Consider the following 22,098-nt stretch of genomic DNA (forward strand, 5'->3'; position numbering starts at 1 on the left):
CCACCCTCTAGGTTCTATTTTAAAAACACTATTCATTCAATGCTCTCAGGCTCTTTCTTAAGGTTTTATTAGTCATGTCTACTTGATGAAAAAACCTGGATGGTGGATCTGGATGTGACAACCTGGCCTCTGGGGCCTTTACACAACCTCTTGAGGAGCTATCCTCGGCTGCTGACTGAGCAACTGGATGAAAGGTAGCACGTTTACTGAGACAGAAGCAGCTCAGGGGGAGGGGGATGGTGGTCACAGTTCATCCACATATTTGACAATCATACTGTAGCTTAAGGGTCTCAGGAGAATGAGATCAATCTTTAGACAGGAGTGTGCATGTGTGCACCCGTGTGTGTATCTACGTGGATCCAGATAAAAGGACCAGAACAACCTGTCTGTCCACGTCTCAAATAACCTAAGAGCAGGTTGAGAGGACATGCTATGTTTAGAGCTTTGACTTCTGCCCTAAGTGAAGTCACAGAGGCAGTGGAGGCCAGGGTCAGGAAGTCAGGAGGCTAAGGCAGGGCTGGCGGTGCCTCCGCTGCAGGGGACTCCCTCCCGCCACCCATGGCCTTTGCTACGTGAGTCAGTCCCACACCACCTGGGGTGAACAGCCAGGTGTCGGGTCCCCGTACAGAGAAGGAAAGGAGTCTGAGCCAAGTCTCACGGAGTCTGCGTCCTCCCCATTCAACGGGAATTTACCAGTACTCCGTGGCATTTCTGATTGGGAGACTCATTCCTTTCAGGTCTGAGAACTTTTCTAGAATGACTCCTTTGATTATCTCATGTCTTCTGTGTTCTCTGATCTCCCTTCCAGAGACTCGATGCTGACCCTGGCCCTTCTGGTCTTGCCCATCCCCCTGTCTGCTGAGACGTGAGCTCCTCAAGGGTGGGGCTGGGGCCTGACCCCCATGGCCCAGCTTGCCACCGACACCAAGTACAAGACTGAGGCCTGGGTGCAAGGAGGCAGGCTATAGACCCCCATCCTGAGCCACGGGCCCCCCCCCGCCAACCCCGCCCCTCCCCCCAGCTGTCCGGGGTCCTGAGGTCTCACCTTCATCTCCCCGAAATGTAGCGGGTTCTGCACGTCATGTGCCTGGATCACACTGAGTCCAGTGTCACTGCCTGTGGTCATCATGCCCTTGACGGTGACCGTGGCCACCATGTAGCTCGACGAAGACCAGCTGAAGTTCCCGCTCCCTCCGTGGGCCTGGGAAGGAACACTGTCACATCAGCCTGCCTGCCTGCCTGGTCTCTCTTTCTCTCTGTCTCTTCTTGTCACACACTCATGCTCACCTCTGATGCACACGGTCAGCAGCCTCTCAGCACCCGGCTGGAGGCCACCTCCCCACCTTGCTCTCTCTACTGGGTCTCACTTCTGGTCCTCATATTCTGGGGGACTCATGGCTGACACACACACACATGCACATGCCCGTGACATTGGCCCCAGACTGGCGACACCTCCAGATCCTAGTGGGAGCACCCCGGGCCACACGGCAAGGTCCAGGGCTACTACCCTGACCAGGCACAAGGCCCCCTCACAATACACACCCCTCCCACTGCTAGCTGTCCCCCTGAAGCACAGGCAGCCCCGCGGCTCCCCACATCGGGGGCCAGCACCTCAGAGCCCTAGAGAGGCCAGGACGGGGACACACCTGCATGAGTAGGCAGCAGGTGCCGGTGACAGTCATTGCCAGGGAGACAGCAGGGACGGTGCTGGTCCCCGGGGGAGTCGGTCAGGGCCTGCTGACTGAGGCCAGGTGGGACCGAGAACACCTGATATGTGACAGTGAGAGCTCTTCTCTCCTTGAATTTCAGATTCTTCTCCAAGGATATTGACACCCCTTTTGGGAAACAACCTTGTTTTTTGTTACAAAACAAACGCATGCTGAAGTTAAACCTGCACTCCAGGTTTCTTTATTTTGCTTCCTGGTCTGCTGTTCTGGGCTGGTGGGTTTTTTTTGTTTTTTGTTTTTTTTTCCCTGATTACAAATATGCAATGCTGTGACAGAAACCCCACAAAATAGAAAAGATAAAAACTTCCAGATTTTAAATTCTCTCTGAACACTAGAAGGTAACAGTATTAGACACACATTAGCCAAAAAGCCTCAATCCCACAGAATCACCCAAAGGAATGTACCCAAATGTAGAGGTCACAGTTACCTGTATTGTGTACTGATAGGCGCCTGTCTTTGGTTGCCACGGAAACGTCAAGATGCTCGGAGAGAGGGTGATGGGGATGTGAATTTCTACCTCCTGCTGGTTCCATACAGGCACCCGCAACGTATGGACCCCTCCATCCTACAAGGGGGTGACGCCACACGTCACCATGACGACCCGGTCATCAGAAGTTTTCTCACTCAGCCAGACCCCCACCCCTCCCTGGAGATCAGATCATGAGAAGATTCTGTGACTGTCGGGGAGCACACCCTGCAGCCTCCTGTCTCCATGGAGACCACTTTCCATGGCTCTGTAACAGCCACTCAAGTAAATGCCGCCTGACTTCATCCTCAAGGAGCTCCAGATGGGATGATCTGGGTATCCCACTTTACAGACGGGAAAACTGAGGCATGGGGGACGAAAGCAGCTTTCCCAGAAGCCCCCAGAGCTCAAGTGACAGACTGGTAGGAATCGTTGCCTGACCCACAGACCATTCTTTCTGCTGCTCTAGCCGCCTCCCCCTACAGGTCCAGGAATGGTTCTGTGCAGGGTAGGAGGAGGAGAACGCCCATGCCAGTCCCCCGATCAGTAGAAAACTGCTCACATCTAAAACTAACAGGCCTTTTAAATAAAGGGGGAAAATGAAGACTTTGAAGGACCCAAGCAGCCACAACAGCCAGAGGATGCTCCTGCACACAGTCCAGTGTGGTTTCCCAAAAGGGCTCTGCCCCAGTCCCAGGAGCACAGGCTTACCTTCACAAGGACTGGCAAAGGGCAGAGGAAGAGGGCCACCCAGTGTGGGGACGAGGGGCAGGGAAAGCCCGGAGCCCCACGAGCAGACAGACCTCGTGAGCCCAGATGGGAGGCGACCCCACAGGACCCATGAGAGCAGTGCACAGGCTGAGCTGGGAACCCCGACTCCCTGGGGCTCATGTCCAGCTGGGGAGGGTGCAGGGGGTGGGGGTGCCCACTTGCCTGGTCCACCACGGAGGTGAGGGCTGCCTCAATGGCCGTCTGGCCCTTCTTTGTTGCCCGGACGTGATGGTACGAGCCATTCTGGGAAGAAGCGAGCACCTCAAAGAACTCGGGAGGTAACACAGTGTCAATGCGGATATTCTGGAAGGAGGGACAAGATGGGTGACAGAGGCACTTCTGGGACGAGTCCGGAAAGGAGTGAGGTGACCCATAGAGAGCGGCCAGGCTGCGGGGGCTGCTGAGGCCCTGAGCTGGGGACAAAGCCCCAGAATGGAGCTCTGACCACACTGGCCTTTGAGCCCTCCTGGCGCCCCTCCCTGCATGGCCCGAGGACCCAGCACTCCTGCTATGATCACTCAGGCCCATGTCAGCCTTCTCAGACCCTGAGCTCCGGCAAGGAAACCACTAAACACCAAAACACAAGAAAGGTCATCAACATCCACGAGAGCTTTCTCCCCCCAAACCCCAAAAAAGGGTGACCGACAGGGTCTTTGTTCAGTAACATGAGGAAAGCAATGACCTGCAAAGCAGCCTAAGGGGGACCTTGCCTCCTTCTGAAACCTCAGAAGCCACCAGGAAGGTCCCAGATGGTCCACCTGAGGATCCTGGAAACTTCTCATGAAGGGACAAAACGTGCCAAGACTCCTCTTGCCCTGCCTCTGTCTAGAGCCAGAAAGCTAATAGAGGGTGGCCTCGGTCCCCTGGGACTTCCAGGTAGTGTTATAGGCGTTCCTGGCCCCGCAGGGAAAGGTCAGGACGTGCTCCCTGATCCTCTGCAGAGCAGGAAAAGACAGATCCTCAGCGGAATGAGGGGAAGTCTTGGGCTAATGACGAGGGAGCAGGAAGGCAACTGGCGGACCCTGCGTCCCCATCACCACCTCAGTGGGCTGTGCTGCCTGGGGCTTCCTCTCTCCATCCCAGCCCTACAGGGAGAAGGCCGGGGGTGCAGACTCACAGGCTCACAATGTCTTGAGAGGCCCCCGGGATCCCACAGCGCTGTCTCCCATGGACCCAGTGGCACCACCGGGAAACACCCAACTCGGCCTACCTACATGGGGGCCCTGCTACTTTGGGCACTGCTCTGGGGGACACACCCCACATGGGGACACCCCACAGGCCCCAAGGCAGGCACTCACGTCGGACAGGTAGACCTTGTTGCCGGACTTGTCAAGCACTTCAATGGTGATTTCGTACAGGCGGCCGGTCTCCAGCACCCACCTGTCCCCAGGCTGGACTGTGAACCCTACAAAACAGGCAGGGAACAAAGCCTGACCACTTGGGCCACAGTGGTGGGCAGCTAAGAAAGGGGATGGTGCCAAGTACCACCAGCCCCAGGGCGCCACAACCACTTGCCTGCTTTCCTCCAAGGAAAAAGAGGAGCTGCTAATCGTGGTCAGATCTAATGACCACCATCAGGCTGAGCCCTCGGAACCTGAGGAGATCTCTCTCAGACTCCCCACGACCAACCTGTACATTCCACACTGACTACTCAAGGGCTCATTCAGACTTGATCAGACAGTCCATGGACGGTACATGGACATTCTAGCCTGAATCCACAGTAGGTCTACATTCTGAATCCACAGCAAGTCTGCATCTGAATCTGCAGTAGGTCTACACCCTGAATCCGCAGCGAGTCTGCATCTGAATCCACAGTAGGTCTACACTCTGAATCCACAGTAAGTCTACATCTGAATCCATAGATCTATGCTCTCAATCTGCGGTGTGTCTACATCTGAGTCCACAGTAGGTCTACGCTCTGAATCTGTGGTGAGTCTACATCTGAACCCACAGTAGGTCTACATTCTCAGTCTGCAGTGAGTCTATGATTCAAACCCACAGTGAGTCTACTTCTGAATCCACAGTGAGTCTATGCTCTTTATCCACAGGATTTCTACCCACTGACTACCCAGGAAGTAGTGCTCTGAATCTTCCCACTGAGGCCTGGCACTCAGCATTCTACCCGCATGAGCGGCCCTCCCTCCCAGGCTCCAGCTATGTTCCCACACTGGGTTCCACACCAGCTGCTTGCTGACCCCCGAGATGCCACGAGCTTTCTCCCCACACCTGCGCCCCAGAAGTTACCTCGCCTGGCCCGACCTGCCTACAAAGCGGCCCCTCCTATGAAACATGATGCCTCAAATATCTCCCAGGAGCCTTTCCTCTGCACTCACATCTCCCAGCTCTTTACCACTGCCCTGTCCCTGTCTGTTTACACTCGTTCTCTTGCATCAGGACCTGAGCATCCTCCCCCAGAACTCCAGTGCTCAGCATAGGCCAGACAGAGGGAGGGTTCCAAGAAACCTTTCTGAATAAATGAAGCTCCTGAGACACCCAGGGTGACCCTGGCCGGTGTCATTATGCAGTCAGCGCGGGTCCACACTAAACAGCAAGCTCACGTGGCCACTAACGAGAGGACCTAGCACTTGCTGCGTGTCAGCCAAGTGCTGTCTGGCCTGAACACATTCCATACACTCAATGGGTGAGTCAATGCGGAGGAAACACAAAGGAAACACTGTCACCATGACCAGGAGTGACACATGTGTCATGGGCATCTCCCAAGCCATGCGTGGTCAGTTACGGCAGCTCCTGGGCCCCAGCTCTGCCCCTACGGGCCCTCCAAGCCTGCAGATTCCTCCTTTCCTCCCTCAGTCCAATGCCTCCCCTTCCTTCCCACTGAGACTTATACCAACTGTCACATGGCTTTAGGGACGCCTCTGTAACTGCACTTCCCACTGGGGCCCCCAACCTCAAAATGCTCACAGCCATGGCCAGGTCTGGACAGAGCCTTGGAATACAACCCGGGAAGAGACAAAGCCCTGCTGACTTGACCCAAACAGCTCTCTTGAGCTGGCACTTACCCTGACCTTGGCTTTCCCTCTGCTTGTTCCTGTGCATTGGTGGGGGAGGTGGGGGACTGGGGAGCAGCAGGGCAAGGACTGGCAGGGCTGGCCAGCAGGCAGCATTTTCTGAAGGACCACTGCCTTTATTTTTCATAACCCCTGTGAGTCACCAACACCCAGGGCGCCCCACAATGACCCGACTCACCGAGGTATCCAGGTTCAACCACGTAGATGGTGCTGTTGGGTAACCTAGAAGCACCCTGCATGCGGATACCTGAATTCATAATTAAGGAACAAAATGGAAGAAGGAAAACAGACCAGGGGGCAGGATTTGGCTGGGCTTGAGGGCTGCCACGAGCCAAGGAGAGGGGACGAGAACTCCTCTCCACAAGGTCAAACAGAACAAAGCCATTTCCAGAATGCAAAGCCCAGCCACACTTCCTCCATGAGCAAAGGTGGATACCTGCAAGGGACAGTGGAGACTGCAGGAACAGATCTAGGACAGGGATGACCCACAGGCCAGTGTGGAAACAGCCTTGGCCAGGCCCCTGGGAGGAGGTCGCCCATGCCCGAGGCAGTCCCGGAGTAGAGGAGCGAGGTGAGGCTCCTGCCACCCACTGCCCCCAACCCAGGGAGCCTCTCTGGTGAGTCACCCTCCAAGGTGAGCAATCCTACACTGCCGCATTGCTATTTTGGTTGGTTCCTTCTGATTGTCAGACCTTGAGGGAAAACAGGGTTATTTCTAGCCCTGTCGAGCTTTTGGGGAGAAAAAGGAATTCCAAACAGTGATGCCCCATGAGGACACGCACTCGCAGACCGGCCAGAGAAGAGGATACTCCTGTGGCTGAGAACCAGGCTGCTCTGTCCCAGCTGCATGGCAGTGGCCATCGACGTGTCCTGGTCCAAGACAGCCACGGGCCGGTGTGGGTCTCCCTCTGGGCTCGGGGTGCTGTTCTGGAGCTGCAGCTCATACTGCTCGGAGGGCATCGACAGCTCTGGCGGCCCAGAGTCAAAAAGGAGCAGCAAGGGAGAGACAAAGCGAAGACAGGAGACATTAGTAGATGATATGTCAGTCCCACTGCATAAAAAACACTGTTTTGTTTTGTTTTGTTTTTTAAATTAAGCACAGCTTCCGACTGCATTTGCAGACCACATGCAGAATACAGGAGTTAAAAGAACTCTACCACTGCACTAAGGGTCCAGCGCGGGGCTCACTGGATCTGTGCAGCCTCTGGGAGTTTCCAAAACGGCACCAATCCACGGTTTCCCACCGGGCTTTGGGAGCTCAGTCTAGAATTTTCTCTGTTGCCACCCTGCCCATCCATCCATGTTTCCCTGCTCTGTGTCATGTTGTAGAAGAGAACATGTTCATTCTGGGCCAGCATGAAAAACAACTTCCCTAAGGAAATAAGGGTTCTACTAAACCCACCAACTCTGTGTCCATTTTCCCTACTACAAGAGTGGCCACAAGCACTTCTGACACCAAAGGCTATTGCCAACCACGAAATCAAGAGGCAGCAGGACCGCACATGGTGTTCGAGGTGCACATTACCCCATTGTGTCCCCCAGCAACCCCTGGAACAGGCACTGCAGATGCCTGCACCCTCAGCATGGGGGCTGCAGAAACCAGCCCAAGAAGCCCCAGGACACCCCACAGCGGACCTGGGATCCAACCAAAGAGGCTGCGAGCACTTTCATAGGACTTCTCCCGAGTGCATCACATTCCCACCCAGCAGCCCACTCACGGAGCCCACAGGTGTGGCCATGTCCCAGCCCCCAGCAGGAGAGAGGAGAGAGGATGTGGAGAACCACAGACGGCAAGCTTGCTCATCGTTCCTCTCTGGGCCCCAGCTCAGGGCCTGCCATGAGACGTGTCCAGAACACAGGCCAGGAGGAATCTCAGCTGGAGCATCCTCCAGACTGAATTCCCAAGAATTCTGATGGGAACTCGAAAAGGGAGGCAACCGGTCTATCTCTATCTTAGGGTGTTTTGGTGTGTTCCAACGAGCCCCCAAGAATGTGCCCTCAAGCAGAGATTCTCAGAGTGTGGGCCCTGGACCACCAGCATCACCTGCCAACTACAAATGGTTGGCCACGCCCCAGAGCTTCTGGATCCAACTCTGGGGGCCCCGTGGTCAGAGTAGGAACAGGCCCTCCTAGTGACTCCAGTACACACCAGAGCTGAGAATCGCTTAGCGTGCACACAGCCCATTTCCCTGGCTCTAACTGGGGAAGCACAGCCAGGCTGGGCTGTGATGCCTGCAGACTGTATGTTCAGAATACAGTGCATCGAGGGTCCATGCTGTGACCAAATAATACTTGTGCTCAATAAAGCAGTATTACTTTATGCTGTTTTATGAAGCACTAGCTCCCTCCCTAATGCTCTCCAAATGAATATACAGATTCTCACAAGCTCTTGCACAACAACATATTTACAAAACCCTCTGACAATGAAAACTAAGGGCTTGCTTGATTCCTTAAACACTTCTTACAAATGCAGAACTCGCTACTTGTAAGAGGCACCGAATACAGAAGGTTTTGCAGATGTGAAGGGTCACTCTCTGTCTGTAAAAACAGGAAGGCTGCTTTTGGGACACCAGACTGGCCTGTCTACCACCTGCAGAGGGTAAAGGACCATCCCCAAGGCTGCCCCTCTGTAAGCCAGGAGACCCACATGCTCCTAGGAGACAGACTCTGTGACCCCTCCCAACCCTGTCTGATGCTCCAGATGTGCTTCTAATCCTCCCACTCCGTGCAGGCTCCAAGGATGACCATGAGGACGTGGTCTGAGCCCAGGACCATGGGGAGCTCACTCCCCTGCCTCTAACTGCAGCACCTGCTCATGCAGCCCATGTGACTCAGTGCTGGACAGCCACAGCTCAAGGGTGTACTGGGTTCCAAATCCCTTTGACACCTGGGACACTGACACCTGTCTATGCAGTTTATTTTCCCAGCTGCAGTGCATTTCATCTCGGTCGTTTCCACTATTCCAATCCCCTCGGTCAGCATGTCCTTCCTAGGGTTTCTTCCATATGGTAATTTGGTTACTATGCCAGTCAGGTCCACAAGGAATATAAACACCAACAGGCTTGAGAAGCGAGGGGAGACACCTATACCCCCCCCTCACTGGGAACACTGCCCTGCAGGCAACACAGAAGCCCCTACTATGAGCTCCAAGAGCCCCTCTCCTCCCTTCTAAGTCGTTCGCAGGGTAATCATTGGACTGACTGCTGGGCTGTGCACTCCAGGAAGGCAGGGACCTGGGCGGCATGTGTAGCACCCAGCAGGTTGCGGCACAGCGTAGGTGCTCAATAAATATGCTCACAAAACAGCAAGTCACCAAATAAAGAGGGGCAGACAGAGAAAAATAAAAATACGGAAGAAAAAAAATTATATTTTTAAGGAAGGAGAACCGAAAAAAAAAAGCCCAGAAAGAATACACTTGGGGTGACAATTATCTGCATGCTAGTAAGTCCATGGGACTGCCCTCTAACCTATAATTCTCTGAGCCAACGCAGGATGCCATGCAAGGTAGACAGGGGCTGAAATTCATGTCCCCTGTAATGCCATCAGCCCTGACGTTCCTATCTAGTCAACTTGTTTAAAATGACAGTGATGTGAATTATATCTCAATTAAAAAAAACAAACCCAATCTGTCTATAATGAATGGACACAGTTTCCATTTGTATGACTTGCTCGTGGTAGACGTTTGCTGACTCAGTTCTCAAGGCATCTGTCTGGAATCTTCTCCAGAGCTATGCCAACCTCAACCATCAGTCACACAGGTGTGTTTATCCTCAGAGGAATTTTCCATCTCATCACCTCGCTGATGAAAGGGAGGCAACAAGCCTATTTCCTGCGCTGGGGTGTCTCTTGTGTGTTCCGTTTCTTTGATTTCTATAGTAGTGACGAAACCTACAAGTTTCCTGGGTACCTGGGGATGTGCTGTTCTCCTGGACTATGACACCTGAACTAACTCAGGGTGAGCTTCTCAGACGCCTTCATTACATCACCCACCTTTAACCATGCTGCCTGCCCCCTCTTCCTAGCTGAGGCTCAGCTCTCAGCCCCCAACCCACGTCCTGCCCAGAAGGGGCCAGGTTCTCAGCTTTCATGCTCTGAGGAGCAGAAACACCACCCTGTATCACACAGTGACCCTCCAACCTACGGGAGGTACCTGCCTAGACACACATCAGAGCCCTGGGATGGACAGGTGACACACTTGTACCCAAGCCCCTGGATACCAATTGCGCTGACCATGAAACACGGGTAAACTTTTTTTAAAAAGGATAATAATAGTAATCATTCTTAGGAAGACTGGTGCTGCATGAAGAACGCTCACCACATAGAATGCATCACAGGTACACATTTGTGTGGAACTTCCAGAACAAAGGCACATCCATTCGTTTTGCCCTCATAACACAGACAAGAAAGCCTCAAGGGCTGATGGAGACACTGAGCCCCACGGGGCAGCAGGGGGAGGGGAGTGGCCTGCCCAGGCTGCTTGGCAGTCCACGGCAGACCAAGGGAAAACTCATTCCCATGTGAAGTTCACAGCTTCTGACGCTCTTACAACAAAGGGATGGACACACACCCAAGACAAATGAAAGCAGCATCTCGCAAAGATATTTGCACTCCTGTGCTCGGGGCAGCTTTATGAACGGTAGCCACAATAAGGAAGCAACTGAAGTTCCTGTCAGTAGGTGAAAGGCTAAACATTCAACAGATGCAAATACCCACACAGTGGAATGTTCTTCAGCCTTAAAAAAGGAAGGCAATTTGGACACTGGCTACAGCAAGGACGAGCCTTGAGGATGTCATGGCTATGTGAAATACGCCAGTGACAAAGGGGTAAATACATAGGATTCTACCTCTTTGAGGTCTCTAGAGAAGTCAGATCCACAGGGACAGAAAGGAGAAGGGTGGGCACCAGGGGCTGAGGGAGGAGGGAGGGACTGGGACTTAGTGTTTAATGAAAACAGAGCCTCAACCTGGGAAGACGAAAAGGTTCCAAAGATGGATGCCAGTGATGGCTGCACAACCACATGCATGTCCATCATGCCACTGAACTGAACACTTAAAGATCATCAAGATAGGAAATTCTACGTTATGTGTAATTTACCACGATAATAACAAGGGGAACCCCTGCCGTGATTACCTCACTGAGTCAGCGACCCACCTGTAATCTTTCCTTGCCTGATCTTCTGAACCTTATAGCGAATGGAGGTCCCCACCATCAGGTAGACGTCGTAAGCTGGGTTCAGAAGGATGTTCTCCAAAATCAGCAGCCTAACCTCAGCTGGGCGCACGTGCTTGGAAGAAAGAGGAGGGCAGGAAAGGTGAGGTGGGGTTGGGGGACGGAGAGCGGTGTGGGCAAGAGAAACGATCTAGAACTTTTCAGGATGTGCATGTGTGGACAGAGAAGTTAGGGGTACAGAAACAAGGCAACGCTCCCTCTCCCACACTTTCAGTCTCCCAAAACCCCAGGGGAACACTGCGTGCACAGCACATGCCACCAAACATACCGAGCAAGTCCTTTTACGTTATGCACATCGTAGATCAAGGTACAAGCTGTCAGCACAGAGCCAGATGCGGGCCCACAAGGAGCAGGAAAGAAGCAGGACCCCTCCCCCAATGGGTGCTGATGGAGAAGCAGGTGCTAGTGAGGCCAGGGCGACCTGGGGCAGGGTGGGGTAAGGAGCCGTCCACAGATGGGACCACCAGTCCTGGGGCTCAAAGTGGGGCCCAGGAAGAAACAGCATGGGGGACATCTGGAAGTCTTTTCCAAGCCCCAAATGTTTGGACACATCCCTCTCCTGAGACAGGTGGCTATTTGTGGAAAATCAGCTTGTTAATGAAAATCCCACTCAAAACTGGACCTCCCTCAAAACTGACAACAGACCTGGGCACCTGGGTGGCTCAGTGAGTTAAGCGTCCAACTCTTGGTTTTGGTTCAGGTCATGATCTCACAGTTCATGGTTTTGAGCCCTGTACCAGGCTCTGTGCTGACGGCTCGGAGCCTGCTTGGGATTCTCTGCCTTCTTTCAATTCTTCTCCCCCATTCGTGCTGTCTCTGTCTCTCTCAAAATAAATAAATAAATAAAGACAACAATGGACCAACTACTTGGTGACACTGGAGACGGTGCACTCTGGTTCCCCCAACTATCTCTCTCAAAAGCTGTGGCCAAAAACAAACAAACAGAAATCTAGAAATACAGCCTGAAGCTCCCAAGGCACGAACAGTGGGGCTTTCACAGCAGAGCAGCTCGTTTCCACTCCTAAATGCGTGCGCGGGGTGAGCAGAAGGCCTGCCTGGTGAACCAGGGGCACCTCCAGAGCCCTGGGGCCTACCTTGTAGACAGCCTCCTGGATGCGCGCCTTGAGCTTGGAGCTCCCGGTCTTTGTCCCAGACACCAGGATGGTGTCCCCCTGCTTGGCCACCTTCTCCATCTCAGAGATATAGGAAGGAGGGATGTATGTGGACTCCAGGAACGTGAGGATTCTGGAAGGGGGAAATGTCATCAGACCTGGTATGTGGAATCAAAGACCCTAACACATTCACCATCTGTTGGCACCTCCGAGGAGGGCCGGGTGCTAACATAAGTGGCATTGCTTAGAAGTGTGTCCCTGAAGCCTCCTTATGACAAATGTAGATTCTTGGCCCCTCGCCCAGGTCTCTGTCTACACCAAGGCTGGTGATCTGCCTTTTGCATGTGATTCTGGGAAACACCAGACTAGGAGGACCACCTGCTTCGTCGAAATGCTCCTCTCACAGATGTGACAGGTGAGGTCCACAGAAACCACAAAGACCACAGACCCAGCCAGGGTGCTGCCAGTGGTGCCCACCAGGCTCTCGGGACTCCCTGCCATGTTGTGTCCACCCCTCTGGGCCGGCTCCTGCTGCCGGGAAATGCTTCTCAATGACCCTCTGCCAGGTGTCCAGAAGAGGGGACCATACCCACCTTATCGCCCTGGGGGCTGGGCAGAGACGAGAAGCCCCAGGCCGGGAGAGAGGTCAGGATGTGGTAACCCTCCCCACAGGGTATGCTGGAAGCTTGTGCAGGCCTGAGGGGCCCTTTCCATACAGTCTCTATCATGCTGTCTGTGACTTACAAGTCAGCCCACCTTTCCACTTGAACAAGAGCTGGACACTGGGGCGCCTGGGTGGCTTAGTCGGCTAAGCGTCCGACTTTCGCTTAGGTCATGATCTCGCGGTTCGTGGGTTCGGGCCCCGTGTCGGGCTCTGTGCTGACTGCCAGCTCAGAGCCTGGAGCCTGTTTCAGTCTGTGACTCCCTCTCTCTCTGACCCTCCCCTGCTCACGCTGTCTCTCTCTCTCTCCTAGAAATAAATAAAACATTTAAAAAAAAAAAAAAAAAAAAAAAAGAGCTGGACATGCGTTCATTCCCCCCAAGACCTGCTGGTGCCGTGCTCTGCTGGGATATATTTCCTTGCCTGGTTTTACTAGGTGTCACATCCTAAATTTAATGAAAACCCAGGACGCTCTGGTCACAACACGCCTCAGTGCCTTAGATTTCGGTGAACATTCTGCTTAAGCCCAGAGTGTCTGGGAGCTTATGGGGCTATCATGACAGGAAATGCACCTGGTGGCCCAGAGCTGAGTTTTAAAACTATAAATCAAAGACTAGGCACTAAACTCCCCACAAAATACTTACTGCTAAGTGGTAAGAAAGTGACCTCACTGTGGGCCACTCAGGCAGACACCGTCTCACCCAGGTGATGACAGGGAACATCGCTGCTGACAGACCCACAAAGTCAGGATCAGATGCACTCAGGATACAGAATCTAACCTCTGTGATGTTCCCACCCAAGATGCAAAGGTCTGAGTCTAATCAGGAGAGAATATCAGATGATCCCGCAAAGAGGGACAGTCTGCAAAATAACTGGACTATAATCTTCACAAGTATCAAGGTCTCAGAAGCCAAAGAAAGACCGAGAAACTGTCCTAGGCTGATAGAGACTAAGGGACTGAACAGTATACAGCAGGTGACTCTGGCAGGGTTTTTTGTTTCCTATCCCAAGGGACAGACTCAGGATAGACTGACAAGGCTTGACGGGGATCTGACACCCACAGGCAGTGTCAATCTCCTCATTTTGATGACCATATTGTAGGTGCAAAGGGAAAGGTCCTCAGTGATTAGAAACCCACAGTAAAATAATTAGGGACTCGAGGCCGACAACTTGCTCTCAGATGGTTCAGGGAAACCACTCTGTGGACTGTACTATACTTGTAACTTTTCTGTAGTCTGCAAATAGCTGCAAAGTTTTTTTAATTAAACCTTCCTGGGAGCTTGAGAGTACGATGCAAAGCGACATAAGTCAGCCAGAGAAACACAAACACCATATGATTTCACTCCTATGTGGAATTTAAGAAACAAAAGAAACAAGGAAAGGAAAAAGAAAAGAGAGACAGAGGCAAACCAAGAAACAGACTCCTAACTATACAGAACAAACTGACGGGGGACCAGCAGGGAGGTGGGTGGAAGGGGACAGGTGAAATACGTGATGGGAAATACGTGTAAGGAAGGTACTTGTCATGGTGAGCACCAGGTGACATACGGAAGTGTTGAATCACCACACTATGCACCTGACAGATACAACACTGTATGTTAACTATACTGGAATTCAATAAAACAAATTTAAAAAAATAAAGATTATAAGAGGCTACTCACAACAAAAAATTAAATCTTCTTCTCCTAAAAGGTACTTTTAAGTTTTAATTAATAAGGGATGAAGCCAAGCAGTGTAGTAGGGGATATGACCTCAGGTCTGCACCACCACCTCTCTGGCCATCAGATCTTCCTACTCCAAGTCTGCTCTGTCCAATGTGTGGTAACCGTTAGCCACAGAGCTAACAAGCCCTTGAAACACAGCTATGACATCTGAGGAACAGGAGTTGTCATTTTGTTCATCTACATGTAAATAGCCAGGGTTGGGTTGGGGGCCACCATATTGGATAGTGCAGATGTATATAGATCTGAGTTCAACTTCTAGGTCCAGCCTCTTATCAACTAGACAAGTGGCTTAAACCTTGGTTTCTAGGTCTGAAAAATTGCAAAACCAGTGTATGTGAGCCCACATGGCTGGTAGGGGGACTGAGTGAGGTGAGACACTTAATGAGTCCATCTCATAAGGAGTCTGTCTGCATCCCGTAGGGCTGAGGGACACAGCCTCTTGCACCTGTGAAGGGCTATCCTCTTGGCTGAAACCTGTCTCCCCTTTAGCTTGTCCCCAGCAGAGGGCTGCCCTGAGGCCACCCTTCCCTGTGCCACCCTTCCCTGCACTCCATGACAGCTTCCATGACCTGGGACAAGTTTTCTCTTTCACAGTTGGGCACCCAGCCCCCTAGACAATGTCCCACACAGAGCCCCTCAGCGGGCTGCAGACGCTGTAAGGTTCTGACATGGCTGTGTGAGCCAAAGTGGCCTTAGGGACTGCCATGGGCTCCTTGCTGAAGGTGAGATGTCGATGGTGACCATAAAAGCCCCCAGCTGGCATGGAGCTAACCGATGGTCCCCTTCCTGCTTCCCTGCAAAGGGGCGGCACCTCTTACCGCAGGGCATTGTGGGAGTCTGAGAACCCATTGGCCTCCGTGTCCTTCACGATTGTCCAGTCAAAGACGAGCCCAGCCAGTGTACTGAATGTGTTCCCTGTAAAAGCGGGGAGAGTGGGGACAGAAATGCATCACAGTTAACTCCCTGGGGCAGAGGAAGGGGAAAATGCACTCAGCATCACCCCTCTGCAAAGCAGGGGCCATGCTTCTGTTCCAAGAAAGGGAAACTGAGGCATAAAGGGTCAGGGTCGTGTGACTGTGAGGGGCTAAGCTGGGATGTGAACCGCAGCTGTCTGAGGTAAGTAAGCATGTGTGTTCTTCCAGCTGTACCTCCAGCCTCCGACGGCTCACAACAGGCGCACGGTGGCGTGTGCCACCACCACCGCTCACGTCTGGAAGCACGTTACAGTTGAGAAGCAGCTTCTGAGAGCTGAGTCACTGGCTCCTCCTCACCCTCCCTCTGCAGGGAAAGGAGCTGGAGATGAAGGGCGGCATCTCGTCTCTCTGCCCAGGCGCCGAGACTCCCAGGGTCCCAGTGGGGAGAAGATGACAAGCCACCCCACTGGCCTGAGCTCTCAAGTGGTGGCTGGCTGTCCACAAGCCTTCTGACAGGACGTCAGGACAAGTGGCGCCCAACCAGCGACCAGGCAACGGGTTTTGGGGACAGGACCCAGTGTGCATCCGAACATGCCATAAAGACTGTCTTAGTGTAAGTACAAGATCTGGTTGGGTGCAGACATCCTGCAACATAGCAAAGGGTGGGAAGGGGTCCCTCAGAGGCCTGATCTCCTAGGATCTGTGGCTTTGCTGTCACCTTGTCGATGCTGCTTTTGCATTTTTAACTTATTCTCCATTGTTTCAAGTTAAGAAACACAATCTTTAAATCCAGTTTCCGTGTTCTCTTGAAGAATCTGCAGATCTAGCCTCCTGGGCCCTAGTCCCTCTGGTGACTGACCAATGGCTGGCTTAGTCTCACTAGAAGGCATCACGGTCTCCGGTTTGCCACACTCCCCACCATGCTCTGCTGTCCCAGCCCTACTCAGCAGTCCTCATCTACATTCCCCTGTCTGGCCAGCTCCCAAATACAACATCTGGGGCCTAGGAAAGCTCCTTCTCCAGAGCAAAGGGCAAGGCATTTAGAGTCGGATGGGCCTGGGATCCCACCTCTCCCCACCTGTGCTATCTCAGAAGCCAATGAAACAGTGCTCAGCCAAAGCTTCAGGAAACAGGACAGCCTTTGCCATGACTTTTAGAGTGACATAGGGCGACATAGAGTAACTCTGTGACCCAGCAATTCTACCCCTGGGTCTACATCAGGGGAAATGAAAAACTATGTTCACACAAAGACTTGCACACGAATGGTCACAGCAGTATTATTCACAATAGCCCAACGGTGGAAACAACCTAAATGTTCAGCAACAAATGAATGGATAAACAAATGTAGTCTATTCATACAGCAGGGTATTATTCAGCCATGAAAAGGAAGGAAATCCGTGCTACAATGTAAGATAAACCTTGAAAACATTATGCTGAATGACAAAATTCAGACACTAAAGGCCATACGCTGTATGATTCTATTTATACGAAATGTTCACAATAGAGAAATGTACATACACTGAAAGTAGCGGTTGCCAGGGGCTGGAGAGAGGAAAGAACAGGAAGTAACTGCTCTTGGGTCCTGGGTTTAATTTTTGTAGTGATGGAAACGTTCTAAAATTAGCTAGTGGGGATGGTTGCACAACTTCCTGAATACATTAAAAACATATAGGGGCATCTGGGTGGCTTAATGGGTTGGGTGTCTGACTTAGGCTCAGGTCATGATCTTGCAGTCTGTGAATTCAAGCCCCGCGTCGGGCTCTGTGCTGACAGCTCAGAGCCTGGATCCTGCTTCGAATTCTGTGTCTCCCTCTCTCTGCCCGTCTCCTGCTCAAGCTTTCTCTTTCTCTCAAAAATAAAATAAAAACGGGGCGTCTGGGTGGCTTAGTCGGTTAAGCGTCCGACTTTCGCTTAGGTCATGATCTCGCGGTTCGTGGGTTCGGGCCCCGCGTCGGGCTCTGTGCTGACTGCGAGCTCAGAGCCTGGAGCCTGTTTCAGCCTGTGGCTCCCTCTCTCTCTGACCCTCCCCTGCTCACGCTGTCTCTCTCTCTCTCTCTCTCTCCTAGAAATTAAAAAAAAAAAAAAATACAAAGCAGCCTTGTTAAAAAAAATAAATAAAATAAAATAAAAACATTAAAAAACTTAATGAAAAAACATAAAATGAACTGGATGAATTTAAGTTTAAATGGATCAACTTAACAGTATCTGAGTCTCAAAAATAACTAATTTTTTTAAAGTAACATAAGACAGGAAATAAAACAGAGTGTCAAGAGCAGGGCTTGGTTGGTGCTCCTGGGTGGCTCAGTCGGTTAAGCATCCGACTTCGGCTCAGGTCATGATCTCACGGTTCGTGGGTTTGAGCCCCATGTCAGGCTCTGTGCTGACAGCTAGCTCAGAGCCTGGAGCCTATTTCAGATTCTGTGTCTCCCTCTCTCTCTGACCCTCCCCTGCTCACGCTATCTCTAAGAAATAAATAAAACATTAAAAAGAAATTTAAAAAAAAAGAGCAGAGCTTGGCATTGTGGGGATGAACACTGGGTGTTATATGGAAACCAACTTGACAATAAACTATTAAAAGAAAAAAAAAGAAAATAAAAAAGAGCAGGGCTTGGCAAACTATGGTACACTGCCAGTTTTTGTAAATAAAACTTCATTTGAGAACAGCCACTAAGCATCCTCTATGACCGCTTTAGAACAACAACAGCAGAGCTGAGAGACCGTACGGCCAGCAAAGTCTAAAATGATTACCATCTGCTCCAGCACAGGAAATGTCTGCTAAGCCCTGGCCTAAAGAGTGGACTTGGCGACCAGACTGGAACTCAGACTCTGGCTGTGCTATATACAAACGACATGTCTTCCCCCTGCGTGTGTGTGTGTGTGTGTGTTCATGCTCTGTGCCTCGGTCTCAACATCTGGACATGCAATGAGTGAGAACACGTGGAGTGTGGCCCCAGCATGGCCAAGCTTGGTCATTTTCTCCCAACATCAGTGAGTGACCCTGCAGAGGAGCTCCTGGCACATCACTGCACAAACCCCTTCCCCAGCTCCCTCTGCTTTAAGACCAAGTGCAAACCCCATGCCTGACATACATCCTTTCTATCCTGCACCCCCGCTCCACCACCCGGCCTCAGGTATACCTTGTGTCCTCTGGAACAAGATGGACTTCCAGGCTGGGCAAACACTACACTCTCATGGCTCGGTCAAACATCACATCTCTAAGAAACTGTCGTGACTTCTGTCCCCCACACCCAGCCTCCAACCTTCCCTGGGGTCAGCTTCCCCAGCTCTGAGGCCCTTTCATTCTTGCAACCAACGTGATGCGAAGCAGCACCTGCTAAAATGCATGCAGCTCCTCTCCCGCACCCCCCAGCCTGAGCTGCCGAGGTCAGAAGCACCTGGCAGAACGCCCAGTAGCCACTGACAACTGCTACAGGCTACCCAGCACTAACCCCATACATACTTTCTACCAAATCCTTGCAACCCCCCGATAAACACCACAGAGCAGACAACATCACAGATAAACATCACAGATAAACATCACAGAGCTGACAACATTTCAGAGAAGCGAGGCAGCTTAGCTGATAAACGAATAGACAGAACGAAGGGAACTGCCAGATGCTCTACAACAGTGATTTCGCCCTCAGGGGGCATATGGCAATGGCTGGAGATACTTTTAGTTATGAAACTTCAGGGGGGTTCTCCTCCACTATGGTGGGTGGAGGCCAGAGATGCTCCTGAACTTCCTACTACCTACTGGACAGCCCCTACCACAAATAATTATCTAGCCCCAAGTGTGGATACTACCTAGGCTGGGAAATTCCAATCTAGAGAATTTTTTTTTTTAGGCAGAAGTAGCTGGGATGGTCAGGGAAGAATCCAAAGATAAGGTAAGCCAAAGACTAGGCTTAGGTTTTAGGAGATCCCTCAGTTCGAAAGGTATCTATTGCCTGACTCATTTTTTTCCAACAGTAATCTTAACTTATAGATTTCCCTTTGCTGCATTACCAAAGGGTCAAGCTGCAGCCAAGACAGCCCATCTAACACCAAGAATAGATTTTGTAAGAATTCTAGAACAATCCACCATCAGACTCCAGTGAAACTAAGTGAAGCAAAGGCCAGCATAGAGATGTTTCCCGGTGTGCACGCATGCATACACACATACACGTGCACGCCCCACAGTCTGGACCCGGAAGCCAACCCCAGCCCCCCAAGCCAGGCAAGGAGAATGCTGCCACTGTTTAGATCGTACTGACCCAGCAGGCCTCTCCCACTATCCCTCAGCTGCTGAGATGCCAGCTGCCTGCTTCCCGAAGACGCGCTTTACCCAGCATGACCCTGAGCACGGGCACAGAGGTGGCCCCAGGTAATTCCAAAGCTCTCATCTCAGAGGCATTGCCGCAGACAACATGGTGTGCCAGGCATGGCCGTGGCCCTGCTGCCCCTGAGCGCCTGGGGGCCGCTCAGAGCGATCCTGACCTCTTCGGTGTCTGCCCAGCCTCAGCCTTGCCATTCTGGCTGGGACAGCCCTCCATGGGGAACAGCAGGGCCAGATGCAAGGGGACAGAGATGTGGGGGCAGAGCCTCACCTTCTGAGTCCAGAGCCTGGATCTTCAGTTCCAGGGGCGAGTCCTCCAGGTACAGCTCACGGGTGGTGGAGACAATCTGAATGCCATGGATGAGGTCAACGATGGCATCACAGCGCAGGACCTGACCCGTGGCTGAAGGGACAAGGACGCACAGGTCAGCATGAGATGGGGCCAGGAGAACCACGTTAATCCTCAGAAGCCAAGTCGCTGACCAGTACGCGGGCTTTTGAAAGTTAGCAGGGGCCTGTGCAGAAAAAGGGCTTGGAGACATTTCCTTCGCCCATCTCCTACTCCCCCAGCGTGAGCACCAGCATTTAAAGCTGTGTGCGGAAAAACCCCTCTGAGAAAATCCAGCTTTGTTCAGGGTGTGACCAGTAAGTTCAATGACCGGGATGCATTATGAGGAGTTAGCATCCAGAAAGAATGCTGTCCTGAAAACCCGTCCCCACGCTGAGATCAGGAATTGTGCCTGGAGTTTGCTTGTTCGTTTACACTGGAGTTTTTACACAAAACTGTTAACTGTACTAGTGAATGAAAGGGTTACATGAGCAAGCACACAGATGTTTTTATGTGCTCCATAAATAAGATACACAAATGGCACTGCCTGCAGAATTCTCCAGTGTAACAGTAACAGCATGTGACACACAATCATTCTGACCATTCTCTAGGCACCAAATAAAATCACTTTGGGCGTTGTTAAGGATGCCTTGTTAGAAAGCAGTACATCAAACTCCTTACACATATTCATGTGTAAAACTAGGACTCTATCCTTGGGAGTAAATAACTTAAAAGAACCCGAAAGTGGGGTCCCTGGACGGCTCAGCTGGTTACGCGTCTGACTCTGATCTCAGCTCAGCTCTTGATCTAAGGGATTTAAGTTCAAGCCCTGCATTGGGCTCCATGCTGGGCGTGGAGCCTATTTTTAAAAAATTTTTCTAAAAATTGTTCTCTGTATAAATATTTATTTTTCTATAGAACACTGAAACAAATCTCTGAAAACAATCTAAATGTCCAATACAAGCGGATTCTTACAGGACAACCCCCTGTGGGAAGTGTTACTCAGCTATTAAAAATAACTCCACAAAAATGAAAAGTTTTCATATCACGTTAAATGGGAGAAAGCATGACAGAAAACAGCATTGTCTTCTAAGCGTCTTATAGCTATGCTATGGTAAATCAAGTAAAGGAGCAATAAAAGAATGGCAACAATTTTCTTCATTTTGATTCAACACCTGTTAGAGTTATCTGGGTAACAAATAATAATTTAGAAAGGAAAGCCAGCCTCTGTGAGGGGGAAAACAGGACAAGGGGCTGGCGGGAGGTACCAAGGTGGGCGCTGCCTGTGAGACCTCGTTCCCTGCCTGAGCATCCTCTGACCCAACATGAGAGAGAGAAAGCACTGCCATGGGCATGGGCAGGCCATGTGGCTGAGGTCTTGGTGGGGTGCTCCCCACCTCCTGTCCTAGCCACAGGGCCCGGGGCACTAAGCTCTTACTGATGTCCTCCGCGAAGATGATGCTGGTCAGGCGGGCGGGCTGGGACAGGCGGGCCTGCACCACAGCCTTCTGGGAGCACTGTTCATCTGCACCCAGTGGCTCTATGCTGGCCACCTCCGGCCGGGTGGACGACCTGTGGTAGGAAGATGAGACTTCACTCTCTGGGGTACACGGAGACGCCCAGCCGGGGCCAGACACCGAAGCTGCAGTTCCCCATGCGGGGCCCAGATGCCAACACAGAGTAGAAGTGGGCGATGTCCAGGGGTTTCACCCCCAGGGGAAAAATGGGGCCCGGCTGAAGCCCCTCTAATGCAAGCATGACTACCTGAAGGCATGGGACCTACAGGTGTGCACGTCACGCGCACAAGTACGCACGCTGAGC

At 51.9% G+C, this 22,098-nt stretch overlaps 1 protein-coding gene across 1 annotated transcript in view; it reads right to left on the reverse strand.

The window, feature by feature from the left end:
- Nucleotides 1-22,098, reverse strand: part of NUP210 (nucleoporin 210) — an 89,364-nt gene that overhangs the window by 49,428 nt on the left and 17,838 nt on the right. The window contains exons 2-12 of the mRNA XM_039224703.1: nucleotides 21,716-21,849; nucleotides 20,221-20,352; nucleotides 15,539-15,635; nucleotides 12,318-12,468; nucleotides 11,146-11,278; nucleotides 6,803-6,961; nucleotides 6,172-6,240; nucleotides 4,263-4,369; nucleotides 3,127-3,267; nucleotides 2,155-2,292; nucleotides 1,046-1,201 (exon numbers count right to left, since the gene is read on the reverse strand). Of these exons, the coding sequence (XP_039080634.1) occupies nucleotides 1,046-1,201; nucleotides 2,155-2,292; nucleotides 3,127-3,267; nucleotides 4,263-4,369; nucleotides 6,172-6,240; nucleotides 6,803-6,961; nucleotides 11,146-11,278; nucleotides 12,318-12,468; nucleotides 15,539-15,635; nucleotides 20,221-20,352; nucleotides 21,716-21,849 (1,417 nt within the window). The remainder of the gene's footprint in view (nucleotides 1-1,045; nucleotides 1,202-2,154; nucleotides 2,293-3,126; nucleotides 3,268-4,262; nucleotides 4,370-6,171; nucleotides 6,241-6,802; nucleotides 6,962-11,145; nucleotides 11,279-12,317; nucleotides 12,469-15,538; nucleotides 15,636-20,220; nucleotides 20,353-21,715; nucleotides 21,850-22,098) is intronic.

The sequence above is a fragment of the Hyaena hyaena genome, unplaced genomic scaffold (assembly GCF_003009895.1).
Source record: "Hyaena hyaena isolate Hyena2069 unplaced genomic scaffold, ASM300989v1 scaffold_1734, whole genome shotgun sequence".
Classification (NCBI taxonomy): Eukaryota; Metazoa; Chordata; class Mammalia; order Carnivora; family Hyaenidae; genus Hyaena; species Hyaena hyaena.